Source organism: Hypanus sabinus, chromosome 12, assembly GCF_030144855.1.
Source record: "Hypanus sabinus isolate sHypSab1 chromosome 12, sHypSab1.hap1, whole genome shotgun sequence".
Taxonomy (NCBI): domain Eukaryota; kingdom Metazoa; phylum Chordata; class Chondrichthyes; order Myliobatiformes; family Dasyatidae; genus Hypanus; species Hypanus sabinus.
Genome location: NC_082717.1, coordinates 106,238,862 through 106,261,531, shown reverse-complemented (window position 1 = coordinate 106,261,531; position 22,670 = coordinate 106,238,862). Strand labels below are relative to the sequence as shown.

Here is a 22,670-nt window from a genome sequence, read left to right as displayed (position 1 = left end):
GGTTTATAACCAGAGGATATTTTCCATCTGTTTTGGGATGGTAAATGTGTTAAAACATTTTGGGTTGATGTTTGTCAATTTATAGATCAATATATTAATGAGGATTTTACTTTTTGGTTTGAAAATATTTTATTTGGTTTACTAATAATATCAAATCTCATAGGGATCTTTTTTATCATAAATCTTTTGTTAATTTACAGCAAATTTTATATCAATTATACAGCAATAAGAAACTTTCATTTATATTTTTTACATCAGACTTCAAACTATACATGCTCTGAAAGCTTCCCATAACCAGAAAGCTGTAAAGACTGTACAAATTTGTCAACGTTTCGGATTATTTCTCTAAATGTTTTGCTTTGTGACTCCTTTTAGATATAGTTCCTTCTATTGAGAGTGGAGTTTCTTTTTTATTTGTTTGTTTGAAGTTTTATATTTGTTGCTGCTTATGTATGTTTTTCTGGCTTTCTGAGCATATGTTCAGTGCTTTTGTTTGTATTCAATAAAAATTAAAGAATTAAAAAAAAAAGTAAGAATGTAGTTTCATTGGCAGTGGGGCGGGGCAGCACCCCCCGGATCGTTGAGTTGTGACGGGTGATGTGCTGTAGAGATCCGTGTCCGCTACCCCATTTTTTGGCATGTATATTAATAATATGGATGTGAATGTTGGTAAATAAATTAACTAATAACTGCAAAACTAGTAGTAAGGTTACCACAGAACGTGGATAACCCAGATGGAATTCATCAAAGCAAGTTTAATTATTCAAACCATGCAGCTGAACCAGACAACGTTTGTCTGGGGCCAAGGTGCAAAACATTCAAAATAACAAGCAACCATTCAAAAGTAGCACGTGACAATAAAAATATGCAAACAAGCATATTCACCCGAAGAAAAAACCTCTATGGTCCATGACCCTGGTGACAGTGCCCAGCGATCGATGGTACCGTCTCCCTGCAGTGTGCAGACGCATGCAATCCAGCCTGTCTTGCCACCGCTTGAACACAAGAGGGCAGCACCGACGGGCGAGGCCAAGCCCCAGCCGAGCTCAACTACGCTGCAGCCTTCCACGTCCCTCACCCGGTCTGCAGCAGAAGGCAAGGCCGAGGCTTGAGGCCTAGAACCCGCTACCACTGAGGATACACAGTTCCCATGTTGACTGTCCTACACCGCCGGACGGGGGTAACAGACCTAAGGCCACTTACAATATCACAGTCCAACAGATTATTGTGATCACAAGTGAAATGTCCCCTCTCTGGATACTGTTGCTGGGGGGGGGGTGACCTAGCAGAGGAAAGTCACAGCAGTCAAGTGTCCGGCACCAAGTCTGGCTCTGTAGCTCAGAGGTGAATGGGGAGATCATGACAGGGGAGCAAAAAGTTAGGGTAAGAATAGGCAGATGATGTCGTGGTTACTTGAAATGACCAGGAGACGCAGACAATTCTTCGAGAAGTTTAAACCTTTATTTGCAAACAAAGGCTGAGGCAATCAATGAACTTGTCACCGAAAGCCCACCGAGCTCCGGTGTACAGCATTCTTTATAGTAATTACTTATCTCAGTTACATTTCGGTTTCATCGCCATACCCAATCGAGTTTTAGTTGCATATCATTTATATATGAATTAATTAATCGCTTTTGCCTAGCCACCATTATGTTTCACCCGTTCGCATTGGGGCCTTATTCCTGGCCAAGATTACGTTTTCCAGACAACCTCCCTCACATTACATTCCTGCTCGCAGCATCCTGTCCGCCACCGTTATCTCGTACTAAACAAAGGCTGAGTGTAATACATGGGATACATCTCAGCTAATAGTGCTGCAAAACAAACAGGTGTTCTGTAAGTGCCATAATAAGCAGCTAAAGTGTACAAAGTATCTAGCGAAAACAACACATAACAAAATGTATCTAGAAAATAATACATATTAATATTCGGTACCTAGAAGTGATTACATAGTATAGTAAATAGCTAATACATAGTGATTATATTTCAGGTATATATAGTGGTTATGTCAGATATATTTCTCAATAATGAATGCATGGCTGAGGAGTTGGTGCTGGAGGCACAGTTTCAGATTGCTGGATCATTAGAATCTCTTCTAGGGAAGGCATGACCATTTCAAAAATGATAGGTTACACCTGAACCTGAGGGGGACCATTATCCTTGTGGGCAGGTTTGCTATACCTGTGGGGGGGGGGGGGGGGGTTAAGTTGAAGTTAAAGTCTGTCCAGAGCATTATAGGCTCATCAGGCCGGTGCTTATGCCGGTTTCCATGGTGTGAAGCAACAGAGTACGAGACTCCCCTGCAGATGGGACGCCTGTGTATCATGAGGTTAACCCCCAGCACTTTTCCGGTACCCATTTTCAGCTGGATGGACTGGAGCAATGTGTGGTTAAGTGCCTTGCTCAAGGACACAACACGCTGCCTCGGCTGGGGCTCGAACTCAAGACCTTCAGATCGCTAGTCCAACGCCTTAATCACTTGGCCACACGCCACATGTTTCTGGGGGGTGGGGGGGTTAGCCGATTCAGCAGGATGGTGGGAAGCCGAGTGATAGGACTGAGGATGTAGCAGTTGGTATACAAGTGAGACTGTGAGGAAGAACAGGCCGATGATAGGGCAAAATTGTAGTCATTGTGATGAGGTGAAGTGTACCGTGGGGGCAAAATTGAAAAGGGTGTTGGATGCAGATCTTAAGGTGATTGCACACAGTATATACAATAAGGTAGATGATCTTATAGTGCAGTTACAGATTGGTAATTATGATGTCATGGGCATCACTGATTCGTGGCTGAAAGAATATTATAGTTGGGAGCTTAACATCCAAGGATAAACATTGTATTGAAAGGACAGGCAGGTAGGCAGAGGGGACGGGAAATGTGGAAGCCTTGAGGGGAGAGTTAAGAAACTGCACGGGTAAAAAGACCCTGATGGGAGTCAAATACGTACAAGCATCTGAACAGTAGCCAGGATGTGGGTTGGAAATTAGAAATGAGCTGAAAAGGCTTGTAAAAAGCATAGGGTTACAATTATCATGGGAGATTTCAATATGCAGGTAGATTGGGAAAATCTAGGTGGTGCTGGATCCCAAGAGAGGGAACTCAAGTGTGCCAGTGGGCAGAGGTAAGTGTAATTGCTATTACTAAGGTGAGGTGCTTGGGAAGCTAAAAGATCTGAAGGTAGATTAAGTCCCCTGAATCAGATGGCCAACACCCCAAGGTTCTGAGAGAAATAGCTGAAGAGATTGTGGAGACATTAGTAATGATCTTTATGATTCACTAGATTCTGGAATGGTTTTGGAGGGCTGGAAAATTTGAAGTATCATTCCACTCTTTTAGAAGGGAAGGAGGCAGAAGAAAGGAAATTATAGGCTGGTTAGCCTGATTTCAGTGGTTGGGAAGATGTTGGAGTCCGTTATGAAGGGTGAAGTTTCAGAGTACTTGGAGGCACGTGATAAAGTAAACCAAAGTTAGCAGAGTTTCCTTAAGGGAAAATGTTGCCTGACAAATCGTTTAAGGAAATAACAAGCAGGATCGATAAAGATGAGTCAGTGGGTGTTGTTTACTGGATTTTCAGATGGCCTTTGACAAGATGCTGCACGTAAGGCTGCTTAACAAGGTAAGAGCCCGTGGTGTAACAGGAAAGATACTAACATGGACAGAAGATTAGCTGACTTATAGGAGGCAAAGAGTGGGAATAAAGGGGACCTTTTCTGGTTGACAGCTGGTGACTCATGCTGTTCCGCCGGGGTTGCTGTTGGGACCGCTTCTTTTCACATTATATGTCAATGGTTTTGTTGACAATCAATGCCTTTGTGGCCGCTTCAGTGGATAATACAAAGATAAGTGGAGGGGGAGGAAGTGTTGAGGTAGCTGGGAGTCTGCAGGAGGACTTAGGAGACTGGGGAAAGAAGTGGCAGATGCTTTCCATTGCAAGGACGTGTGTGGTCAAGCAGTTTTCATATACAAATGAAAACTGTATTTTCCATACAGGGAAAAAATTTAAAAATCTGAGAAGCAATGGGACTAGAGAGTCCTTGTGCAGGTCAAATAGCCTATTTCTTCTCCTATGTGTTATGGTCCTGGATATTCTTCCAAAATTCCACCTCTAATCCTTTCACACAGAGGTGATCTGGTTAATTTTGGGAGAGTTAAAGTGCCTGATTGGTCTAACCCTGTTCCCATTAGACCTCTGTGTGACTTACCAACATACCTACTCCTCAATCTCCCAACAACTGCTGGGAGACTAACAGTATAATTTCAGCAATGTGTGTGATACTTTATTTATTCCTAAATGCCATTCACATGTGTGAAGAACCTCCTGAGACGTCCTTCCTCATTACTGCAGCGACTGTCTCCTGGATCAATAGTGCAACATTCTTCCCTCCCCCCGAGATCCCTCCCTGTCATATGTGAACCTTCTACACCTGGAGTGGGGAGTCTCCAGTCCTGCCCAGTTTTCACTTACAGAGTCAGAGTTGCACAGGACAGAAACTGGCCCTTCGGCCCGGCTCATCCATTCTGACCAAGAGGTCTACCTGTGCAAATCCCATTTGTCAGTCTTTGGCCCATTCCCTCGAAACCTCTCCTATCCATGTACCTGTACAAAGACCTGTTAACATTGTAATTGTACTCTCCTCTGCAGCTTCCTCAGGCTGCTCGTACCATATACCCACCGCCCTCTGTGTGGAAAATTTTGCTCCTCAGGTCCCTTTTGGGTCTTTTCCTTTTTACATGATGTCCTCCAGTTCTCGACTCCCCTAAACCTTCTGCCACGTTCCAGCTTAATGACATTCTTCCTATAAGCGGGTGTCCAGAACGGCACACAATACATTGTGGTCTCACCACTACCTTGTACAGTGACAACATGAAGTCCCAACTCCTGTACTGCAAGCCACACTGATGAAGGCCGTGTGGCAAATGCCTTCCTCGGCACCCTGTCTAGACTTTCAGAGAACTATGTACTGGTACTCCTTGGACTCTCTGTTCCCCAACACTCTTGAGGACCCTACTCATTGTCACAGATACACTGGTGTGGGCCCCTGGCTAAAGAGTTTCATGTCCCTGTCGTTGACCCAGAAACCAAACAGTACGACACAGGAACAGGCTCTTCTTCCCACAGTGCCAAATGAAACTGAATCTCTTCTGCCTGCATGTCATTCATTTCCTTCCATTTCCTGTCTAAAAGCCTCTGAAATGTCACTATCATATCTGCTTCCACCACTTCCAATGGCAGACCGTACCAGGTCCCCACCACTCTGTAAATCAAATTAAACTGTGACTTGCCCTGCACATCATCTGTAAATTCTCAGCCTGTCACTTTAAAGCCATGCCTTCTTAATTTGACATTTCCATTCTGGGAAGAAGATTCTGACTCCATCTTATCCATAAACTTCTGCCAGGTCTCCTCTCAGCCTCCTTCACTCCAGGGAAAACAGTCCCCGCCATTAGACTTCCCTCATTACTTAAGGCCTTCAGTCCAGGCAACATCCCGGTGAATCTTCTGTGCACCTTTCCAGATTACTCACATCCTTCCTATAGTGTGGAGTCAGAACTTCACAGGGAATTGTGGGTGTTGCCTAAAGGATGATTTGTACAACTGTAATGTGATGTCCCATCTCCTCTCCGTGCCTTTGCTGATGAAGTAAGCATTCCATGCACCTTCATCACTACCTTGTCCAGCTGTGTTGTCACGTTCAGTGAACTATGTTCCTGTATCCAAAGATCTCTCTGTTCATTAACACTCCCCAGAACCCTGTCATTCACCGTGAAAGGCTGGGCCTGCCTCAACTTCCCAAAATCCATCACTGTTCACGTGTCTGAGAGTGTAACAACACTTCCCTGTTTCTCTGCACCAACCACCCAGCAATGAATGTCAAAGCATCATTCACCTATTACCTGGGAAAGGAGTCTACGCTGGCCAAGTGTTCCTCGTGGTCCCGATCTCCACGTGTCCGTGGGGTCCTCCTTATCTGTGATGGGTGGTCTCTGGCTGCTGGAGAGTTATCGCCCCTGCGTACTTGGAGCTCCTGAGTCTAATACGGTTCCTCATCAATTGAACCATTGGCTCAAGGTCACCTTCTTACTGGTCATCGTACAGGGCTACAGCCAACATTGTTTCACAGCTCTGCCCACCCCAGCCCTGTGTATTTGTGTCTTTACACTCTGACTGGTCCAAACCAGCTAAATGAGGCAACCCAGACAGAGTTTAACGAGATTACCGATTGCAAGTCTGGCATTTTACAGAACAAGCAGCTACTCCTCTGAGAATGGTCTCAGGTTTATTGCTCTGATTAGATTGTCCCAGAGCAAGGATCAGTTCAGAGTCCATTCCCTTCACATAACAAACAGCTATTTGCTTGAGAATGGTCTCAGGTTCAGCAGATCATTACCTGAAGCCTCCAGTATCCACATTCAGTTGCTCTGATTAGATTATCCAAGAGCCAGAAACTGTTCAGAATCCACAAAATGGGGGAAACGAAGTCTGCTTCCCCGGTCTTCCATCAGACTGCAGTTTCTTCTGGCCAACACTGGAAATAATGCAGGGGAGGTTCATGAGGATGTTGCCAGGACATGAATGACTGAGTTATAAGAACATAAGAATAAGAGCAGGAGTTGGCCATTTGGCCCATCAAGCCTAGTCTACCATTTAATAAGAATAATGGTTGATCTGACCATGGAGTCATCTCCACCTACCTGCCTTCTCCCCTTGACCTTCAATTCCCCTACGAATGGTTCTTCCCCCCACCTCTGACATTCTATGAAAAACACAAGTCTGTCGTACATTTCCTTTGAGCTCCTCCACTCTAATCCAGGCAGAGTCCTGGTGAGCCTTGTCAGATTCAAGTCTTATAGAGGTGCAGTGTGACTTCCTTATGCTTGCATTCAACACTCCTGCTAATAACAGCAATGTGGTGTGTAGTGAGACCGAGGAAGGACAGGATGATGGGGCAAAATTGCAGTCAGTGGGGTAACATGGGGACAAAATCAAAAAGTGTGATGAATACAGGACTGAAGGTGGTAGATTTGAATGCACACAATAGAGTTTTAGATGATTTATGATGTTGTGGGCATCATTGAGTCTTGTCTGAAAGAGGGTCAAAATTGGGAGCGTAACATCCAAGGGTACAGATTGTATTGAGAGGACAGACTGGTTGGGAGAGGGAGTGGGCTGCCGCTGTTGGTGATGTTACATACCCTGTAACTGAGTGTCTAACCAGCAGAGAAAGAAGAATCCGTTGGAGTCTGGTGGTACCAAATTAAAAGTGTTTATTAATAAAAATAAGCAAAACCATATCAATAATGCAAATATACATATAAAACAAGTTAGCAGCAATAAACCCTAAAGTGTAGGAATAATTATAAGCAATAATAAACAAGCTCTATCGATGTCTAGGGGTAAATAAATTGTCATAGAAAAGTATAAAGTTCAGTTCAGTTCATAAATGCTGATGTAGTTATGTTTGTTGTAATCGTTGGAGAGAGAGAGAGCGAGATGTAACAGCTACAGTCAGGCAAACCTTACTTTGCTTTCTTAATCCGTCATATCGTTGTGGTCATTCAGTTATGACCCCTCTGGTCTTCAGCCAGACCGTTCTTCTGTGGTGGACTCGTCACTCTGGCATGAGTGGACACACACACAAGCTCCCACCAGCCCTGCTTTTTCACTGATAGCCTTAATGACCGACCTCCTGGTTTGGTCTTTGAAGCCCCCATCTTTCTTGTGGGTTCCAACACTCAATCAGTGTCCAGTGGCGTGTCTGGAAGGTGTCTCTCCAGACCTGTCTTTTATCCCCACTCACGGGGTCTCAGCTATCCATCAATTCTGAAAGACTGTGTCCATCAAATAAGGTCACTCCTTCAGTCCACTGAGGAATGTTTATGAGCAAACTAGTAGAAGATAAATAGCCCTTGCAGAAGTCATAATACAGTAAATCAACAGTCTCTCTCCCCTCTCTTATATGTAGCAAATGTTCTTGCCTGTTTTTCATCTCTTTCTCATGGTCAGCATAGCAACAGTAATAGTTCATGGTTCTTGGAGGGGGGGGGAATGGTTAACTCTGTAACCCATTGTCTATCAGGTCTGTTCATCACTTATAACAGTGAAAAATGAAGTCAAATCCTTAACAAGAGCTGAAATAGGATTGGATGGTGTAAAATCCTAAGTTAAGAAAATGCAAGGGTAAAAATACGCTGATGGAAATACCCTAATAGGATTTATATACAGGCCTCCAAATGGTAGCCAGGATGTGGGATACAAATTTCTCCTAGTGGGCACTAAGGGAAAGGCAAATGTGTTCTGTAATGAACCAGATATGATTAGGGAGCTTAAGGTAAGGGTATCCTTCAGAAGCAGTCATCATAATAAAGAATTCATCCTGTAGTTTCAGAGGCTTAACCTAAAGTCAGATGTATCAGCATACAGAGGTATGAGGGAAGAGCTGGCTGAAGTTGGCTGAAAGGGGACACCAGCAGGAATGATGGCAGAACAGCAGTGGCCGGAGATTTTGGGGGCAATTCAGAAGGTCCCTCTCTCATCTTATTACATGTTCATTACCTCCCTCCGGTTCTCTTCCGCCTTTCCTTTTTTCCATGGTCTTCTACCCTCTCCTTCAGATTCAATAGACAATAGACAGTAGGTGCAGGTGTAGGCCATTCGGCCCTTCTAGCCAGCACCACCATTCACTGTGATCATGGCTGATTATACACAATCAGTGCCCCGTTCCTGCCCTCTCCCCATATCCCTTGACCCCGCTATCTATACGAGCTCTATCTAACTCTCTCTTGAATGCATCCAGAGACGGCCTCCACTGTCTTCTGGGGCAGAGCATTCCCCCTTCTCCAGCCTTTTATTTCCTTCACCTATAAACTTCCCAGCTCTTTACTTCACCCATCCCCCTCTCCCGGTTTCGCCGATCATCTACCACCTCGTATTTCTTGCTCACCTCCCCAATTTCTTGCTCAGTGTTCTCATCTTTTACCCCCAGTCCTGCAGTCTTTCTCGTCTTTGATTTGTGCCTCTTCAGATTTGTGCTCCATGCTCCCAAAGTTGACTGATGATATTCTGGAAAAAGAACAAAAGCGAAAACCAGAATTCTGTCATTCAAGATGCAGCTCAGGCAGTAACTGTGGTCAGAGAAACAGAGTTAACGTTTCAGGCAGGAACCTCATCATCAGATAACACCCTGCAACGTTTCAGCTCCAGAGAACGTGCTTCATTGTATAGTCCAAGCAAACCACCTCCCCCACCCGCCAGCTTCAAACTGATGAAGGAAAAATAGCCAATCAGCACTGGGACTCTCTTACAGCCAATCATTGGGGAGTTAGGCAGCCCTTGAACCCTTTAAAAATCGGTCGCGGAGTCCCTCTAGCATTCCAATCCCAGTACTCGGACTGCTGAAAGAGAATGGCCCGGACCAAGCAAACGGCGCGCAAATCGACCGGAGGGAAAGCTCCCCGCAAACAACTGGCCACCAAAGCGGCGCGGAAAAGCGCTCCAGCCACGGGCGGAGTGAAGAAGCCCCATCGCTACCGGCCCGGCACCGTGGCTCTGAGGGAGATCCGGCGCTACCAGAAATCCACCGAGCTGCTCATCCGCAAACTGCCCTTCCAGCGCCTGGTGCGGGAGATCGCTCAGGACTTCAAGACCGACCTGCGCTTCCAGAGCTCGGCCGTCATGGCCCTGCAGGAGGCCAGTGAAGCTTACCTGGTGGGGCTCTTCGAGGACACCAACCTGTGCGCCATCCACGCCAAGCGAGTCACCATCATGCCCAAGGACATCCAGCTGGCCCGCCGCATCCGTGGAGAGCGCGCCTGAACCCGGCCTCGGCACCAAGCACAACAAAAGGCTCTTTTCAGAGCCACTAACTCAGCAGTGGAAAGGGCTGTCATTTCCTATTCACTCAGCTTTTGTGTTAACTGCACGCCGTGTCCCTCTGACCTTCTCCTGTGGGTGTTTTGTGTAATGTTCAATAAGACATCCCGGTTTATTGCAGACTGGACCCGATTAACACTGAGAGTGAGCAGTTCGCTGCCGTTGGGTTGACGGCAGCGCCAACACCAGAGGTAAACTCCCTCGCCGTCAGGGATTCCTTGTCCTCATTAGACCGCAGTTTCTGAGAGGCCTGTACAGAACCTGATGGTGTAAATACTCAGACCCACCGCGAGTGTAAACGGTGGTTCTACTTTTGGAAACTGAATCACACGAAACATTAAAACTGGCGAGTTACAAGCGGTACTGTAAATGAAATCTTGATTGAGTCGATGCATATTTTTGCAGACTAAAAATTCTGCGCGTCGACACACAGAAATGCAGGAGGAACTCAGCAGGCCAGGCAACGCCTGTTGAAACAAAAACGTGTCAAACAGGAACTTCTGCTTGTTTTTTTAAGTTTCAGGTCATTCGGGAAACTGAGGTTCCGGCGCTTTTCTTTCCGCTCTCTGACTGGGTTATTGTGCTAAGAGAATGGGAATTTAATCTCCAGACCCTTAACGGCGCACTCCGTGACCAGATAGCGCGCAGACCGATTTCAATCCCGTGTCGTAATAATTACCTGACAACCCCATCCACCCGTTTTTAATTTAATCGAAAATTGAAGAGTTAAAATTTCAGGTCAATGGCCTGCGGCCTGCTCTCTCCGTGAGTTGGTGGGCGGCTCTTAAAAGAGCCTTTGTTTTGGGTTTGGAAGAACGAAGGTTTGTTCAACCGCCGAAGCCATAGAGAGTGCGGCCCTGGCGTTTCAGAGCGTACACCACATCCATGGCAGTGACCGTCTTGCGCTTGGCGTGCTCGGTGTAGGTGACCGCATCCCGGATCACATTCTCCAGGAAAACCTTCAGCACCCCGCGGGTCTCCTCGTAGATCAGACCCGAGATCCGCTTGACGCCGCCACGCCGAGCCAGACGGCGGATGGCCGGTTTGGTGATGCCCTGGATGTTATCACGGAGCACTTTACGGTGCCGCTTGGCTCCGCCTTTGCCCAGTCCTTTGCCTCCTTTCCCTCTGCCAGACATAATGCCGCTTCACTCCCGTCGTTGTTCTGTAACGAGCTGTCTGCTGCTGTCGCCTTTTATACACAGCGCCCCGACCTGTCCGAGAAACGCGCAGAGAGTGAGAGGGGAGGAGACAGAGTTACGGGCAGTGCGGGGAGGGAGAGAGAGAGGGAAGGGGTGGAGACAGTCCGTGACAGACAGCACAGGGCGGCCTCTCACCTCCAGTTTCCAACGGTTTGGCCGCAACGAAACAGAAACCCAGCGCCCGGAAAAAAAACAACAGATGCACAGGAGATATCGAAGATCGGTCAGTGACATTACCAGCTAACGCCCTGGATAACTGACCCAAATCCCGTGAAATGTGTGCTCAATGCTCCGAAAATTAACCGATGATATTCTGGAGAAAAATGAAAGCGAATTCTGAATTTCAAGTAAAACACAGCTCAAGCAGCAACCCTGGTCAGAGAAACAGAGTTAACGTTTCAGGCAGGAACCTCTTCATCAGATAGCTTCTGTACCTCTCAACATTTAGAAGTGTACTTTATTGCCTATTCTATGCCCGCTTTGAAAGAGAGAACACAACTACAGCTGTGAAGATCCCTGTTGCACCTGATGACCCTGTGATCTCCGTCTCAGAGGCCGATGTTAGGCTGTCTTTAAAGAGAGTGAACCCTCACAAGGTGGAAGGTCCCAATGGAGTACCTGGTAAGGCTCTGAAAACCTGGGCCAACCAACTAGCGGGAGTACTCAAGGACATTTTCAATCTCTCACTGCTGCAGGTGGAAGTTCCCACTTGCTTCAAAAAGGCAACAATTATACCAGTGCCTAAGAATAATAATGTGGGCTGCTTTAATGACTATCGCCCGGTAGCACTCACATCGACAGTGATGAAATGCTTTGAGAGGTTGGTCATGACTAGACTGAACTCCTGCCTCAGCAAGGAACTGGACCCATTGGAATTTGCCTATTGCCACAACAGGCCAACAGCAGACACAATCTCAGTGGGTCTCCACAGGGCTTTAGACCACCCGGACAACATAAGCACCTACGTCAGGATGCTGTTCATTGACTATAGCTCAGCATTTATTATCATCATTCCCACAACCCTGATTGAGAAGTTGCAGAACCTGGGCCTCTGTACCTCCCTCTGCAACTGGATCCTCAGCTTCCTAACCGGAAAACCACAGTCTATGTGGATTGGTGATAACATATCCTCCTCGCTGACGATCAACACTCTCTATATATACATGACTGTGTGGCTAGGCTTAGCTCAAATAACATCTATGAATTTGCTGATGATACAACCAGTGTTGGTAGAATCTCAGGTGGTGACGAGAGGGTGTACAGGAGCGAGATATGCCAACTAGTGGAGTGGTGTCGCAGCAACAACCTTGACTCACTGTCAGTAAGTCAAAAGAGCTGATTGTGGACTTCAGGAAGGGTAAGACGAAGGAACACATACCAATCCTCATAGAGGGATCAGGAGTGGAGAGAGTGAGCAGCTTCAAGTTCCTCAGTGTCAAGATCTCTGAGGATCTAACCTGGTCCCAACACATTGATGTAGTCATAAAGAAGACAAGACAGCGGCTATACTTTATTAGGAGTTTGAAGTGATTTTGCATCTCAACAAATACACTCAAAAACTTCTATAGTTGTACCGTGGAGAGCATTCTGACAGGCTGCATCACTGTCTGGTATGGAGGTGGGGGGGATGTTACTGCACAGGACTGAAAGAAGCTGCAGAAGGTTGTAAATCTAGTCAGCTCCATCTTGGGCACTATCCTTCAAATTAACCAGGACATCTTTAGGGAGCGGTGTCTCAGAAAGGCAGCGTCCATTATTAAGGATCTCCAGCACCCAGGACATGCTCTCTTCCCATTGCTACCATCAGGAAGGAGGTGGAGAATCCTAAAGGCACCCACTCAGTGATTCAGGAAAAGCTGCTTCCCCTCTGTCATCCGATTCCTAAATGGACTTTGAAGCTTTGGACATGACCTCACTTTTTTAAATATACAATATTACTGTTTTTGCACATTTTTTAACAATCTATTCAATATACATAATTGATTTACTTCTTTATTATATTTATTTTTTCTCTCTCTCTGCTGGATTATGTATTGCATTGAACTGCTGCTGTTAAGTTAACAAATTTCACATCACATGCTGGTGATAATAAACCTGATTCTGATTGTGATTCTGATTTTCCTACAAAAATGTACCATCTCACTTCCTCCCACAGTTTCTCTCTATTCCCTCCTTACCTGATCGTCACAATTTATGTTCCCCTCTCTCTTTCTGTCACCAGTAAGTTCAGTATTCACGGTGAGCTTTCATTTTCCAGATACCCTGTGAAGGAGCAGCTTATCAAATGGACATCTCAGTTCAGGACAACCACTGTTTCCTTTACCCGCAGCTTGTGTTCCTACTCCAAAGATTCGAATGTAATTGTTAAACTTTCACAAAACCCCGTTCACTTCGCCTGATTGATGTTTAGTTAATGTGCATTTACTCTCTCTGTTGTTACAGCTTCAAACGTTCTCTGGGACAGGTGATTAACTGTAGATAAGTGACCAGAATTGCACACAATACTCCAAATTTGGCCTCATCAATGTGTTATACAACCTCAACATAACATCCCAACTCCTGTAGCCAATGTTTTGATTTATGAAGGCCAATGTGCCCAGAGCTCTCTTTACGACCCTATCTACCTGTGACCCCACTTTCAAGATCACACTGCAAGTTACAATAGCATTCCTCGCTATCCACTGCACCCACAATCTTGCTGTCATCTGCAAATGTGCTGAACCATTTTACCACATTATCATCCAGATCATTGGTCGAGTGGGCAAGAGGGTGAGAGTGGATCTGAGAAGGCCCTGGAACCCAGAGCACCTGGAGTATACTGCCAGTGGAAACAGAGTCGCTGATGATATTTCAGAAATGTCTCCTCAAACACTTTAATTACCCAGATTAAATTTAACTTGTTTTTCCCTCACTTTCCAAATTCTGACCTGAAATGTTCACTCTCTTCCTCTTTCCATAGATGCTTCCTGAGCTGCTGAGGGTATCCAGCATTCTCTGCTTTAGTTTCAATTTCAATCATTGTCCTTTCGGTCCTGGTGCCAAATTCTGTATCCCTTACCCAACTGCAGATTTGACTCTGAAATATCCTTGTGAAACCACTGTGGAAGTGTCTGTGGGGGCTCTCTAACTGAGTTCACTCTGCCCCGACTCCCAGTCTGTGGACAGAATGTCACATGATATGAGGCCACTTCCTGGGGCATTTGTGTGTGACATCACTGACATTGCTCCTGTGGCAATGGGATGATGTGGTCCACAGGGGTGGGGGGGTGAGATTATCCTTAGTGGGACAAAAGAGACTGAACTGAAGTGGAGTTCGTCTGTACTTGATTCAGTTTTGAAGAATGAGAGGTGATATTATCGTCTTCTCCTGGGGTTTGATGGGGATAGATGGAGAAGACAGCAACTGGATCAGATGAGCTGCTGCTTACTCTGTGCCATTGCCATGTGGATCTGGAAGTGGACTGGTGGAGTCTGGTGGGCCTGACTGCTTCTCCACGGTGGGCTCCTTCCTTTCCTGCTTGGTATGTGTCTGTCAGTGCCTTACTGCACCAGCTCCATACTGCAGGCTTCCGTTCTTTTCCTTGGGCTCACATCCCTCCTTGGTCCTCAACCCCTCACTACCTCTGTAACATCTTCACATCCTGACAAAATCTCACAGAGTGCTCTTCTCCCTCTGTGGTCCTCCTGCATCTACACATCCGTACTGTTTCCAGATCGGAGTGGTATGCCTCAGGGATCTGTGCCTGCACCCATGTTGTTTGTCATATATATTAATGATATGGATGTGACTGTTGATTGATAAACTGATTTTTTCAAATAAATAAATTACTATTTTTGTTTGGAGGCCTGTGACCAGTGGTACTGCTGTGAAGATGCTGTGTATTTTGTTTGTCAAGCATATTGAAAATTTGGATGAGAATACATCTGGCATGTTTAAATTTGCATTTGGCACTGAAATTGAGGGTATTCTGAAGTGGTGGTAATCCAGTCATCTGTGGCAGTGTGAATACCTTTTAATTTCTAAGATTCGCCCACGCGGGGTCCCGTGAGGAGCCTCTGAGATATCCACCATCATTACTGCAGTGACGGTCTCCTTCATCAATGATGCTGTGCCATCTCCTCTTTTCCATCCCTCCCTATCACGTGTGAACCGCGGAGTGGTCAGACTTCAGGGTGAAGACAGTGCAGGCGGTGCACATGAGATGGGAGGAAAGCCGGATATTTTTCAAACATTGTAAATTTATCTACATTTTCAGCTCCTCTGGCAGCTCACTCCGTATACTCACCACCCTCTGTGTGGAAAATCTTCTCCTCAGGTCAGATTTAAACTTCTCTCTGAACTTAAACCTCTCCTAGTTTTAGTTTCCCCCACCCTGGGGAAAAGACTGAAATAATTCAACTGGTCAATGCTGCCTGTGATTTTATTTTCTCAGCGTCATACTCTCTAAAGAAATACAGACATAATCTATTCAGTCTGTCCTTATTTCTCAAAGCCTCCAGTCACGGTAACATTCCCGTGAACGTGTGCTGCACCACTGCCACCTGAATGAGATCCGCCGGCTGACGGAACTGCACAAATACAGTGTGGCCTCTCCAACGTGGATAGGTGAAACATGATGTACGGCCCAACCCCTGTACTCGATGCACTGACCAAAGAGGGCAAGTCTGCCGATGGCTGCTTCACCATCCTGTTTACCCATGTCTCTATTTTCAGGGAACGCACGTCTCTGCTTTATGGCCCTCCCCAAACCTCTACCATTCACTGTGCAAGTTCTCAAAATGCAACACCTCACACTTGTTTGTGTTAAATTCCATCTGCTATTCATAGGCTCACTTCCCCAGTTCATCAGGATCCTGTTGTCTCCTGGATAACTTTCCCTGACCGCTATACCACTGACTTTGGTGTCTTCTACAGCTTTACCAACCATTGAACTTGCTCAGTGGGTCTGAGGTTGTCGCTCCATGTGAGAAGGATGAACAACTAAAATATAGCACCATGGTCCAGGGAACTATTTATGACGGGGGAAAGAAGAGAAACATAGTTGTGATTGGGGACAGTATTATCAAGGGAATGGACACATTATTCTCTCTTGAGGATCGAGAGTCCAGAAAAACATAAATTTACACAAAGCGCTTATTGTTACCAGATTTTTGCTGATGCGGTTTAATTGCCGTTAAAGCAGTTAACTACCTGCATTCAGGTGATGCAACTGTCCTGAACCCTATTCTGAATCTATTTGAGACTCAGAATGGGTTCAGGGTCGTTTCACCGAACAACTTCACATCGGAGTCTCGGCCCCGACAGCTACTTTTCAAACCGTCCATAACCTGATGCGTTTTAAATGATTAAAAAAAAACTGTCATGTTCTATGAATCAGCATTTATACCGATCGGTGATTCAATACGAGTCTCTCTCATACCGCAAAACTAACTTTCGGGGACTCTGCGGATTAGTTTCTACGTATTATTTCAGTGGTTTTTTTTTATTTGCACGATTTGTCCTCTCTTGCACATTCGTTGTTTGTCGGTCTTTGTTGTGTGTGGATTTTCATAGATTGTGGGTGCCTGCAAGTTGTATATGGCGTACAGATCTGAATAATAAATTTACTTTGTACATTTAACATATTTCACAGTCTATATTATGAATGGATTAGCGTCTCGTGACGGCTCCTATTCACACACACTTGTAATTATTTACTTTTGAACTGTTCTACAAAATAATTTTCCTTTTGGTGGACTTTACAAATGTCACGATCTCGGCGATCAGTTTTGGCGCTTTTCCTGTTGCCGCCTGTTAATTGGTGAATGAGGCTGTTTCATTCATCAACAGATGAGGCGATTTACTACCAATCGCCGCTCTACATTCATTCAGGAAATGGAGACGGCGGCGAAGTCTTTGTTTACCGCTAAAATTAGGCAGTTCGGGAATGGGAGGGAGCACGGGCTGAGAGGGCGCTCTGTGCACAAATAACTACGGAAGTCTTTGAGAGTTTAAGACGCTTGTCTACGACAGACACCCAGAACGGAAATCCCCCGGACCCACCCCAGCCGGTGCTCAGCCCTTCCACAGACAATCTGAGTGGCTCTGAAAAGAGCCTTTGGGTTTCTAAATTGTCGCTTTGTCTCTTTACTTGCCCTTGGGGTTGGCGGGCGCGCCGCTTTTCTTGGGCAACAACACGGCCTGGATATTGGGCAGCACCCCGCCCTGAGCGATGGTTACCCCTCCCAGCAGCTTGTTGAGCTCCTCGTCGTTGCGGACGGCCAGCTGCAGGTGTCTGGGGATGATGCGGGTCTTCTTGTTGTCCCGAGCCGCGTTACCGGCCAACTCGAGGATTTCAGCCGTCAGGTACTCGAGCACAGCGGCCAGATAGACCGGGGCTCCGGCACCCACCCGCTCAGCATAGTTACCCTTTCTCAGGAGCCTGTGAACACGGCCCACCGGGAACTGCAGTCCGGCCCGGGACGAGCGAGACTTGGGCTTGCTCTTGGCCTTTCCGGTTTTTCCTCGTCCACTCATTTTAGCCGATCTTTCACAAAGAATGAGGAAATGATTCCGCATTCACAATTTTATAGCTTTTGGAGAATTGCTGAAAGACACTTACGATTGGTGGTGCAATGCTTTCTCGGATTGGTGATGTGGAATAACCCAATCAGAGAGATGTCCGATTCTCCAATGATCAGACCGCAGCAAGAGAAGCGCGAAAAATAACTGTCAGTCCCCGACAGGATATGAACTTTGAACAAACATCAAAGTATATTTATTATCAAACTATATAGAGCTTCGATTTTCATCTCAGTTACAAAACAAAGAAACCCAATAGAACTCATTAAAAAAGACTCAAACACCCAACGTGGAAAAAAAGAACAAATTATTCAAACTATAAAAAGTAAACAAATAATATTCAGAATTAAAGTTGACAGCCACGAAGCCCGTCCTGGAGCCTGTTAGTTACAGGTTGCAGCCTTAGTTCAGCACGGGGACGAATAAACCCCACCGAGCAGCAAGCTGAACACCTCCCTCACCCCAGCCCTGACTGACCGATGCTTACAATATGGCTTGGTGCTTAAATTGTTGAAATATCAGCTCATTCCTGGCTCTCGGACCCGGGGTTTGCTGTACTTATACATTCTTGGGCCCGGGCCCCACCAAAAGAGGAATAAAATTTGACACAGACCAAAAGAAAGCAATGGGAAATCTCTCTGTGAACGTGGACTCCCTGCATGACCACTCACGTAATCCTAGTTACTGTCCACAGAGAATGTGAATTAATTCTTCCGTAACTGCCTCTGGGAATGTAACCTTCTTTGTGAAAACACATCACATCATGGAACATAAACTGGTGGAAGCAGAGAACTGCAATATGACAGTTAATTTATGCTGGAAACGACCAAACAGAGCTATAACCTGAACAACAGAGAGCATACAAAAATCCCATGCAACTTCGTCCGCCTTTAATGGAGAGTTCAGTGGGACAAGTGTTTGAAGATGGAGGCAAACTAACAGGGCAGGAGAAGGGGAAGCTCCGTGTTAGTTCAGTGTGCAGGAACAGAGTAACTTCACCAGGCAGGGGGTGACTAATTGTCATCAACATCACCCTGATGAATATTGCCTCCAGAAAGAGAAATATTAAATACTTAATATTTTGACAATACTTTTCTGCAACTAAGACATGACTCTTAAAATATTTTCCGTGACTCTTCCATGGAAACTGTGTAGTGCTTAACTGAGCCATTGGGTTTGTAGTTTGTTTTGTCAGCACCTGTGGAGCTGGTGTATTTGGTCAATGCATTTGTCACTTGCGACATGGCGTGATTTGACGGCTCCCCAAGCAGCAGCAGGCACATGGCAGTCTGGATCTCCCGGGAGCTGATGGTCAATCATTTCTTATAATGGCCGAGCAGGAAGCCTCACCTGCTTCGAACGAAATATCGTTCACAGATGTGTTCATGATGCTCATGGCCTTGGAGGAGATGCTGGTGTCTCCAGAGCTTCAACATCTATAATGGTGTGACCAAAACTGTAAGCAATACTCCAGATGTGATCCAACTAGAGTTTTATAAACTGCAATATAACTTCATGACTTTTGAACTCAGTGTCTCAACCAATAAAGGTAAGCCTGCCATAGGCTTTCTTAATCACCCTATCAACCTGAGTAGCCACGTTCATGGAGCTATGAACTTGGTGCCCAAGATCCCTCTGCTCATCAACATTATTGAGGATCTTGCCTTTAACTATCTCTTTACATTTGACCTACCAAGGTTAACATTTCACATTTGGCTAGGTTAAAATCCATCTGCTATTTTTCTGCCATTACCTGCTACTGATCTATAGCCCACTGTGTTCTTTGCCTGTCTTCTACATTATCCACAACACAACCAATCTTTGCATCATCTACAAACCCATTTACCTTTTCATCCATGTCACTTATATACAACACAAACAGCAGAGGTCCCAGTAAGTAAGGTGCTACTTGCCCACATAAAGCCATGCTGTCTCTCCATAATTAGGCCATGATTTTCCAAGTGCTCATCAATCCTGTTCCTAAAAATTCTCTCCAGTGTCTTTCCTACCACTGACATGAGACTCGCTGGTCTACAGTTTCCAGGATTATTCCTGATTCCCTTCTTGAATAATGGAATAATATTAACCACTTGCCAGTCCTTCAGGAATTCACCTATGGCTGGAAGAGGACATGGATATATTGGTCAAGGCCCTTAGTAATTTCTTGGCTTGTTTCTCTCAATAACCTGGGGTTATTGAGAGAATATTTCCCATCAGGTCCCGCGGACTTATCCACTTTAATTTTCTTAGAGACTCAACACTACCTTCGACTTTACCATGAAATACCCTGGCATATCAATACACTCGGCATTGATCTCCCTATCCTCCACACCCTCCTTAGGTAAATACTGATAGAGTACTCGTTAGTGGCTTCAACCACATCCTTCACATCCAAGCAAGCATTTCCCCTTTATCCTTGAATGGTCCTACTCAAGGATAAAGGATTGGTTGTGTTGTGGATAGTGTAGAAGACGGGCAAAGACACAAAAGTTGGTGGTGTTGTGGATAGTGTGGAGGGCTGTCAGAGGTTACAGCGGGATATTGATAGGATGCAAAACTGGGCTGTGAAGTGGCAGATGGAGTTCAACCCAGATAAGAGTGGGGTGGTTCATTTTGGTAGGTCAAATATGATGGCAGAATATAGTGTTAATGGTCAGACTCTTGTCAGTGTGGAGGATCAGAGGGATCTTGGGGTCCGAGTCCATAGGATGCTCAAAGCAGCTGTGCAGGTTGACTCTGTTGTTAAGAAGGCATATGGTGTATTGGCCTTCATCCACCGTGGGATTGAGTTTAATAGCCAAGAGGTAATGTTGCAGCTGTATAGGACCCTGGTCAGACACAACTTGGAGTACTGTGCTCAGTTCTGGTCACCTCACTACAGGAAGGACGTGGAAACCATAGAAAGGGTGCAGAGGAGATTTACAAGGATGTTGCCTGGACTGGGGAGCATGCCTTATATAGGTTGAGTGAACTCAGCCTTTTCTCCTTGGAGCGATGGAGGATGAGAGGTGACTTGATAGAGGTGTACAAGATAATGAGAGGCATTGATCATGTGGATAGCCAGAGGCTTTTTCCCAGGGCTGAAATGGCTATCACGAGAGGGCACAGTTTTAAGGTGCTTGGAAGTAGGTACAGAGGAGATGTCAGGGGTAAGTTTTCACGAGAGTGGTGAGTGCGTGGAATGGGCTGCCGGTGGCGGTGGTAGAGGCGGAAACGATAGGGTCTTTTAAGAGTCTCCTGGACAGGTACTCGGAGCTAAGAAAAATGGAGGGCTGTGGATAAGTCTAGGTAGTTCTAAGGTAGGGACATGCTTGGCACAGCTTTGTGGGCCGAAGTGCCTGTATTTTGCTGTAGGCTTTCTACGTTCTGTTCTACTCTCTCCCTAGTTATCATATTGCTCCTGGTGTATGTACAGAATGCCTTGGGCTACTCTTTAATCTTACTGCAGAAAGGATTCTTCATGCCCCTGGCTTTCCTAATTCCTTTCTTGGAATGTTTTTCTGAATTCCTTCTCATCCTCAAGGGGTCTGCTTGATTCTGACTTCTCCATCTCCTTCTGGACAAAATGCCTCCCTTACCTTGCCATCTTTGTCCTTCCTTCCGACTGGAAAATACCTGCTCTGTACTCTGTGCAGTTGTCCTTCAAACTACTTACCAGATGTGGAATTGCCAAACTTCTCCCAATTAACTGTCTGGGTTAGAGTGCATGGGCTATAATGAGAGGCTGGGGTATCAAAGGATGAGAGGAGATCTGAGAGATGTTTGTAAGATTGTGGAAGAAGTATACAGAGTAGACAGGAAATATCTTTTTTAAAGGATTGAAATGTCTAATACCAGAGGGTGTGCGTTGGAGGTGAGAGGGGGTAAGTGCAAAGGAGAAACGAGGGGAACTGTATTACACAGAGAGTGGTGGGAGCCCGAAATGCACTGCCTAGGGTAGTGAATTTTAAGAGATGTTTAGATAACCACATGAATGTGGAAAATGGTAGGATATGCACATTGTGTAGGGAGAAGAGATTCATTTAGTTATCAAAATTACTACTCATTTAATGGGTTGGCACCACATAGGGGGCTGATAGGCCTGTTCCCTTGCTCTACTGTACTATATTCTATGTAACAGCCAGCACCAGTGCATAGACTGTTACAATAGCTGGTACCGTACTGTACGGACACACACCATTACAACAGCCGATACCGTTTAGTATGGGTACAGACTGTTACAGTGATGACACAAACTGTTACCGTTCTGAAAGGGCACAGACCGTTACAACAGCTAGTACTGTAACAGTAATGGTACAGACCGTTACAACAGCCGGTAATATTCTGAAGGGGCACAGATGTTTCCAAAAGCCAGTATTGTACAGTAAGGACACAAGCTGTTACAACAATAAGGATGTTGCCTGGATTGGGGAGCATGCCTTATGAGAATAGTGAACTCGGCCTTTTCTCCTTGGAGCGACGGAGGATGAGAGGTGACCTGATGATGAGAGGCATTGATCATGTGGATAACCAGAGGTTTTTTCGTAGGGCTGAAAGGCTAACACAAAGAAGCATAGATTTAAGGTGCTTAGAAGTAGGTACAAGGGGGATGTCAGACGTAGGTTTTTCACACAGAGAGTGGTGGGTGAGTGGAATGCACTGCCAGCCACAGTGGTAAGTGTGGATACAATAGGGTCTTTTAAGAGACTCTTAGATAGGCATATGGAGCTTAGAAAAATAGAAGGCTATGTGGTAGGGAAATTCTAGGCAGCTTCTAGAGTATGGTCACCACAACACTGTGGGCCAAAGGACCTATAATGTGCTGTAGATTTTCTATGTTCTAACAACTGGTACTGTTCAGTAAAGGCACAGTCCATTACAACATTCAGTACTGCGCAGTAAGGACACAACATTACAATGGCCTGCACCGTACTGTAAGGGCACTGAACTTCACAACAGCTTGTACCGTACAGTAAGGATACAGAAAGTCACAGAGCTGGTACCGCATAGTAAGGATACAGGGCGTTACAAAAGGCAGCACCATACAACACGGACA

At 45.6% G+C, this 22,670-nt stretch overlaps 3 protein-coding genes and 1 long non-coding RNA gene across 4 annotated transcripts; 1 reads left to right on the top strand and 3 right to left on the bottom strand.

Moving 5' to 3' along the window:
* Positions 1-1,481: 1,481 nt before the first annotated feature.
* On the bottom strand, positions 1,482-9,394 carry LOC132403270 (uncharacterized). Its single transcript, XR_009515227.1, has 3 exons — positions 8,943-9,394; positions 6,390-6,527; positions 1,482-1,814 (listed from the first exon to the last, which is right to left on the bottom strand). It is a non-coding gene; the product is annotated as an uncharacterized LOC132403270 (long non-coding RNA).
* Positions 9,395-9,399: 5 nt separating this feature from the next.
* LOC132403263 (histone H3) lies at positions 9,400-10,691 on the top strand. Its single transcript, XM_059986691.1, has one exon. The coding sequence runs from the start codon at positions 9,404-9,406 to the stop codon at positions 9,812-9,814; it is 411 nt and encodes a 136-aa protein (XP_059842674.1). The 5' UTR covers positions 9,400-9,403; the 3' UTR covers positions 9,815-10,691.
* A 7-nt stretch (positions 10,692-10,698) lies between these two features.
* LOC132402416 (histone H4) lies at positions 10,699-11,010 on the bottom strand. The gene has a single exon (XM_059985274.1). The coding sequence runs from the start codon at positions 11,008-11,010 to the stop codon at positions 10,699-10,701; it is 312 nt and encodes a 103-aa protein (XP_059841257.1).
* Positions 11,011-16,602: 5,592 nt separating this feature from the next.
* LOC132403249 (late histone H2A.2.2) lies at positions 16,603-17,594 on the bottom strand. The gene has a single exon (XM_059986676.1). It carries the CDS (start codon positions 17,588-17,590, stop codon positions 17,201-17,203), a length of 390 nt encoding a protein of 129 aa, XP_059842659.1. The 5' UTR covers positions 17,591-17,594; the 3' UTR covers positions 16,603-17,200.
* Between the last annotated feature and the right edge of the window lie 5,076 nt (positions 17,595-22,670).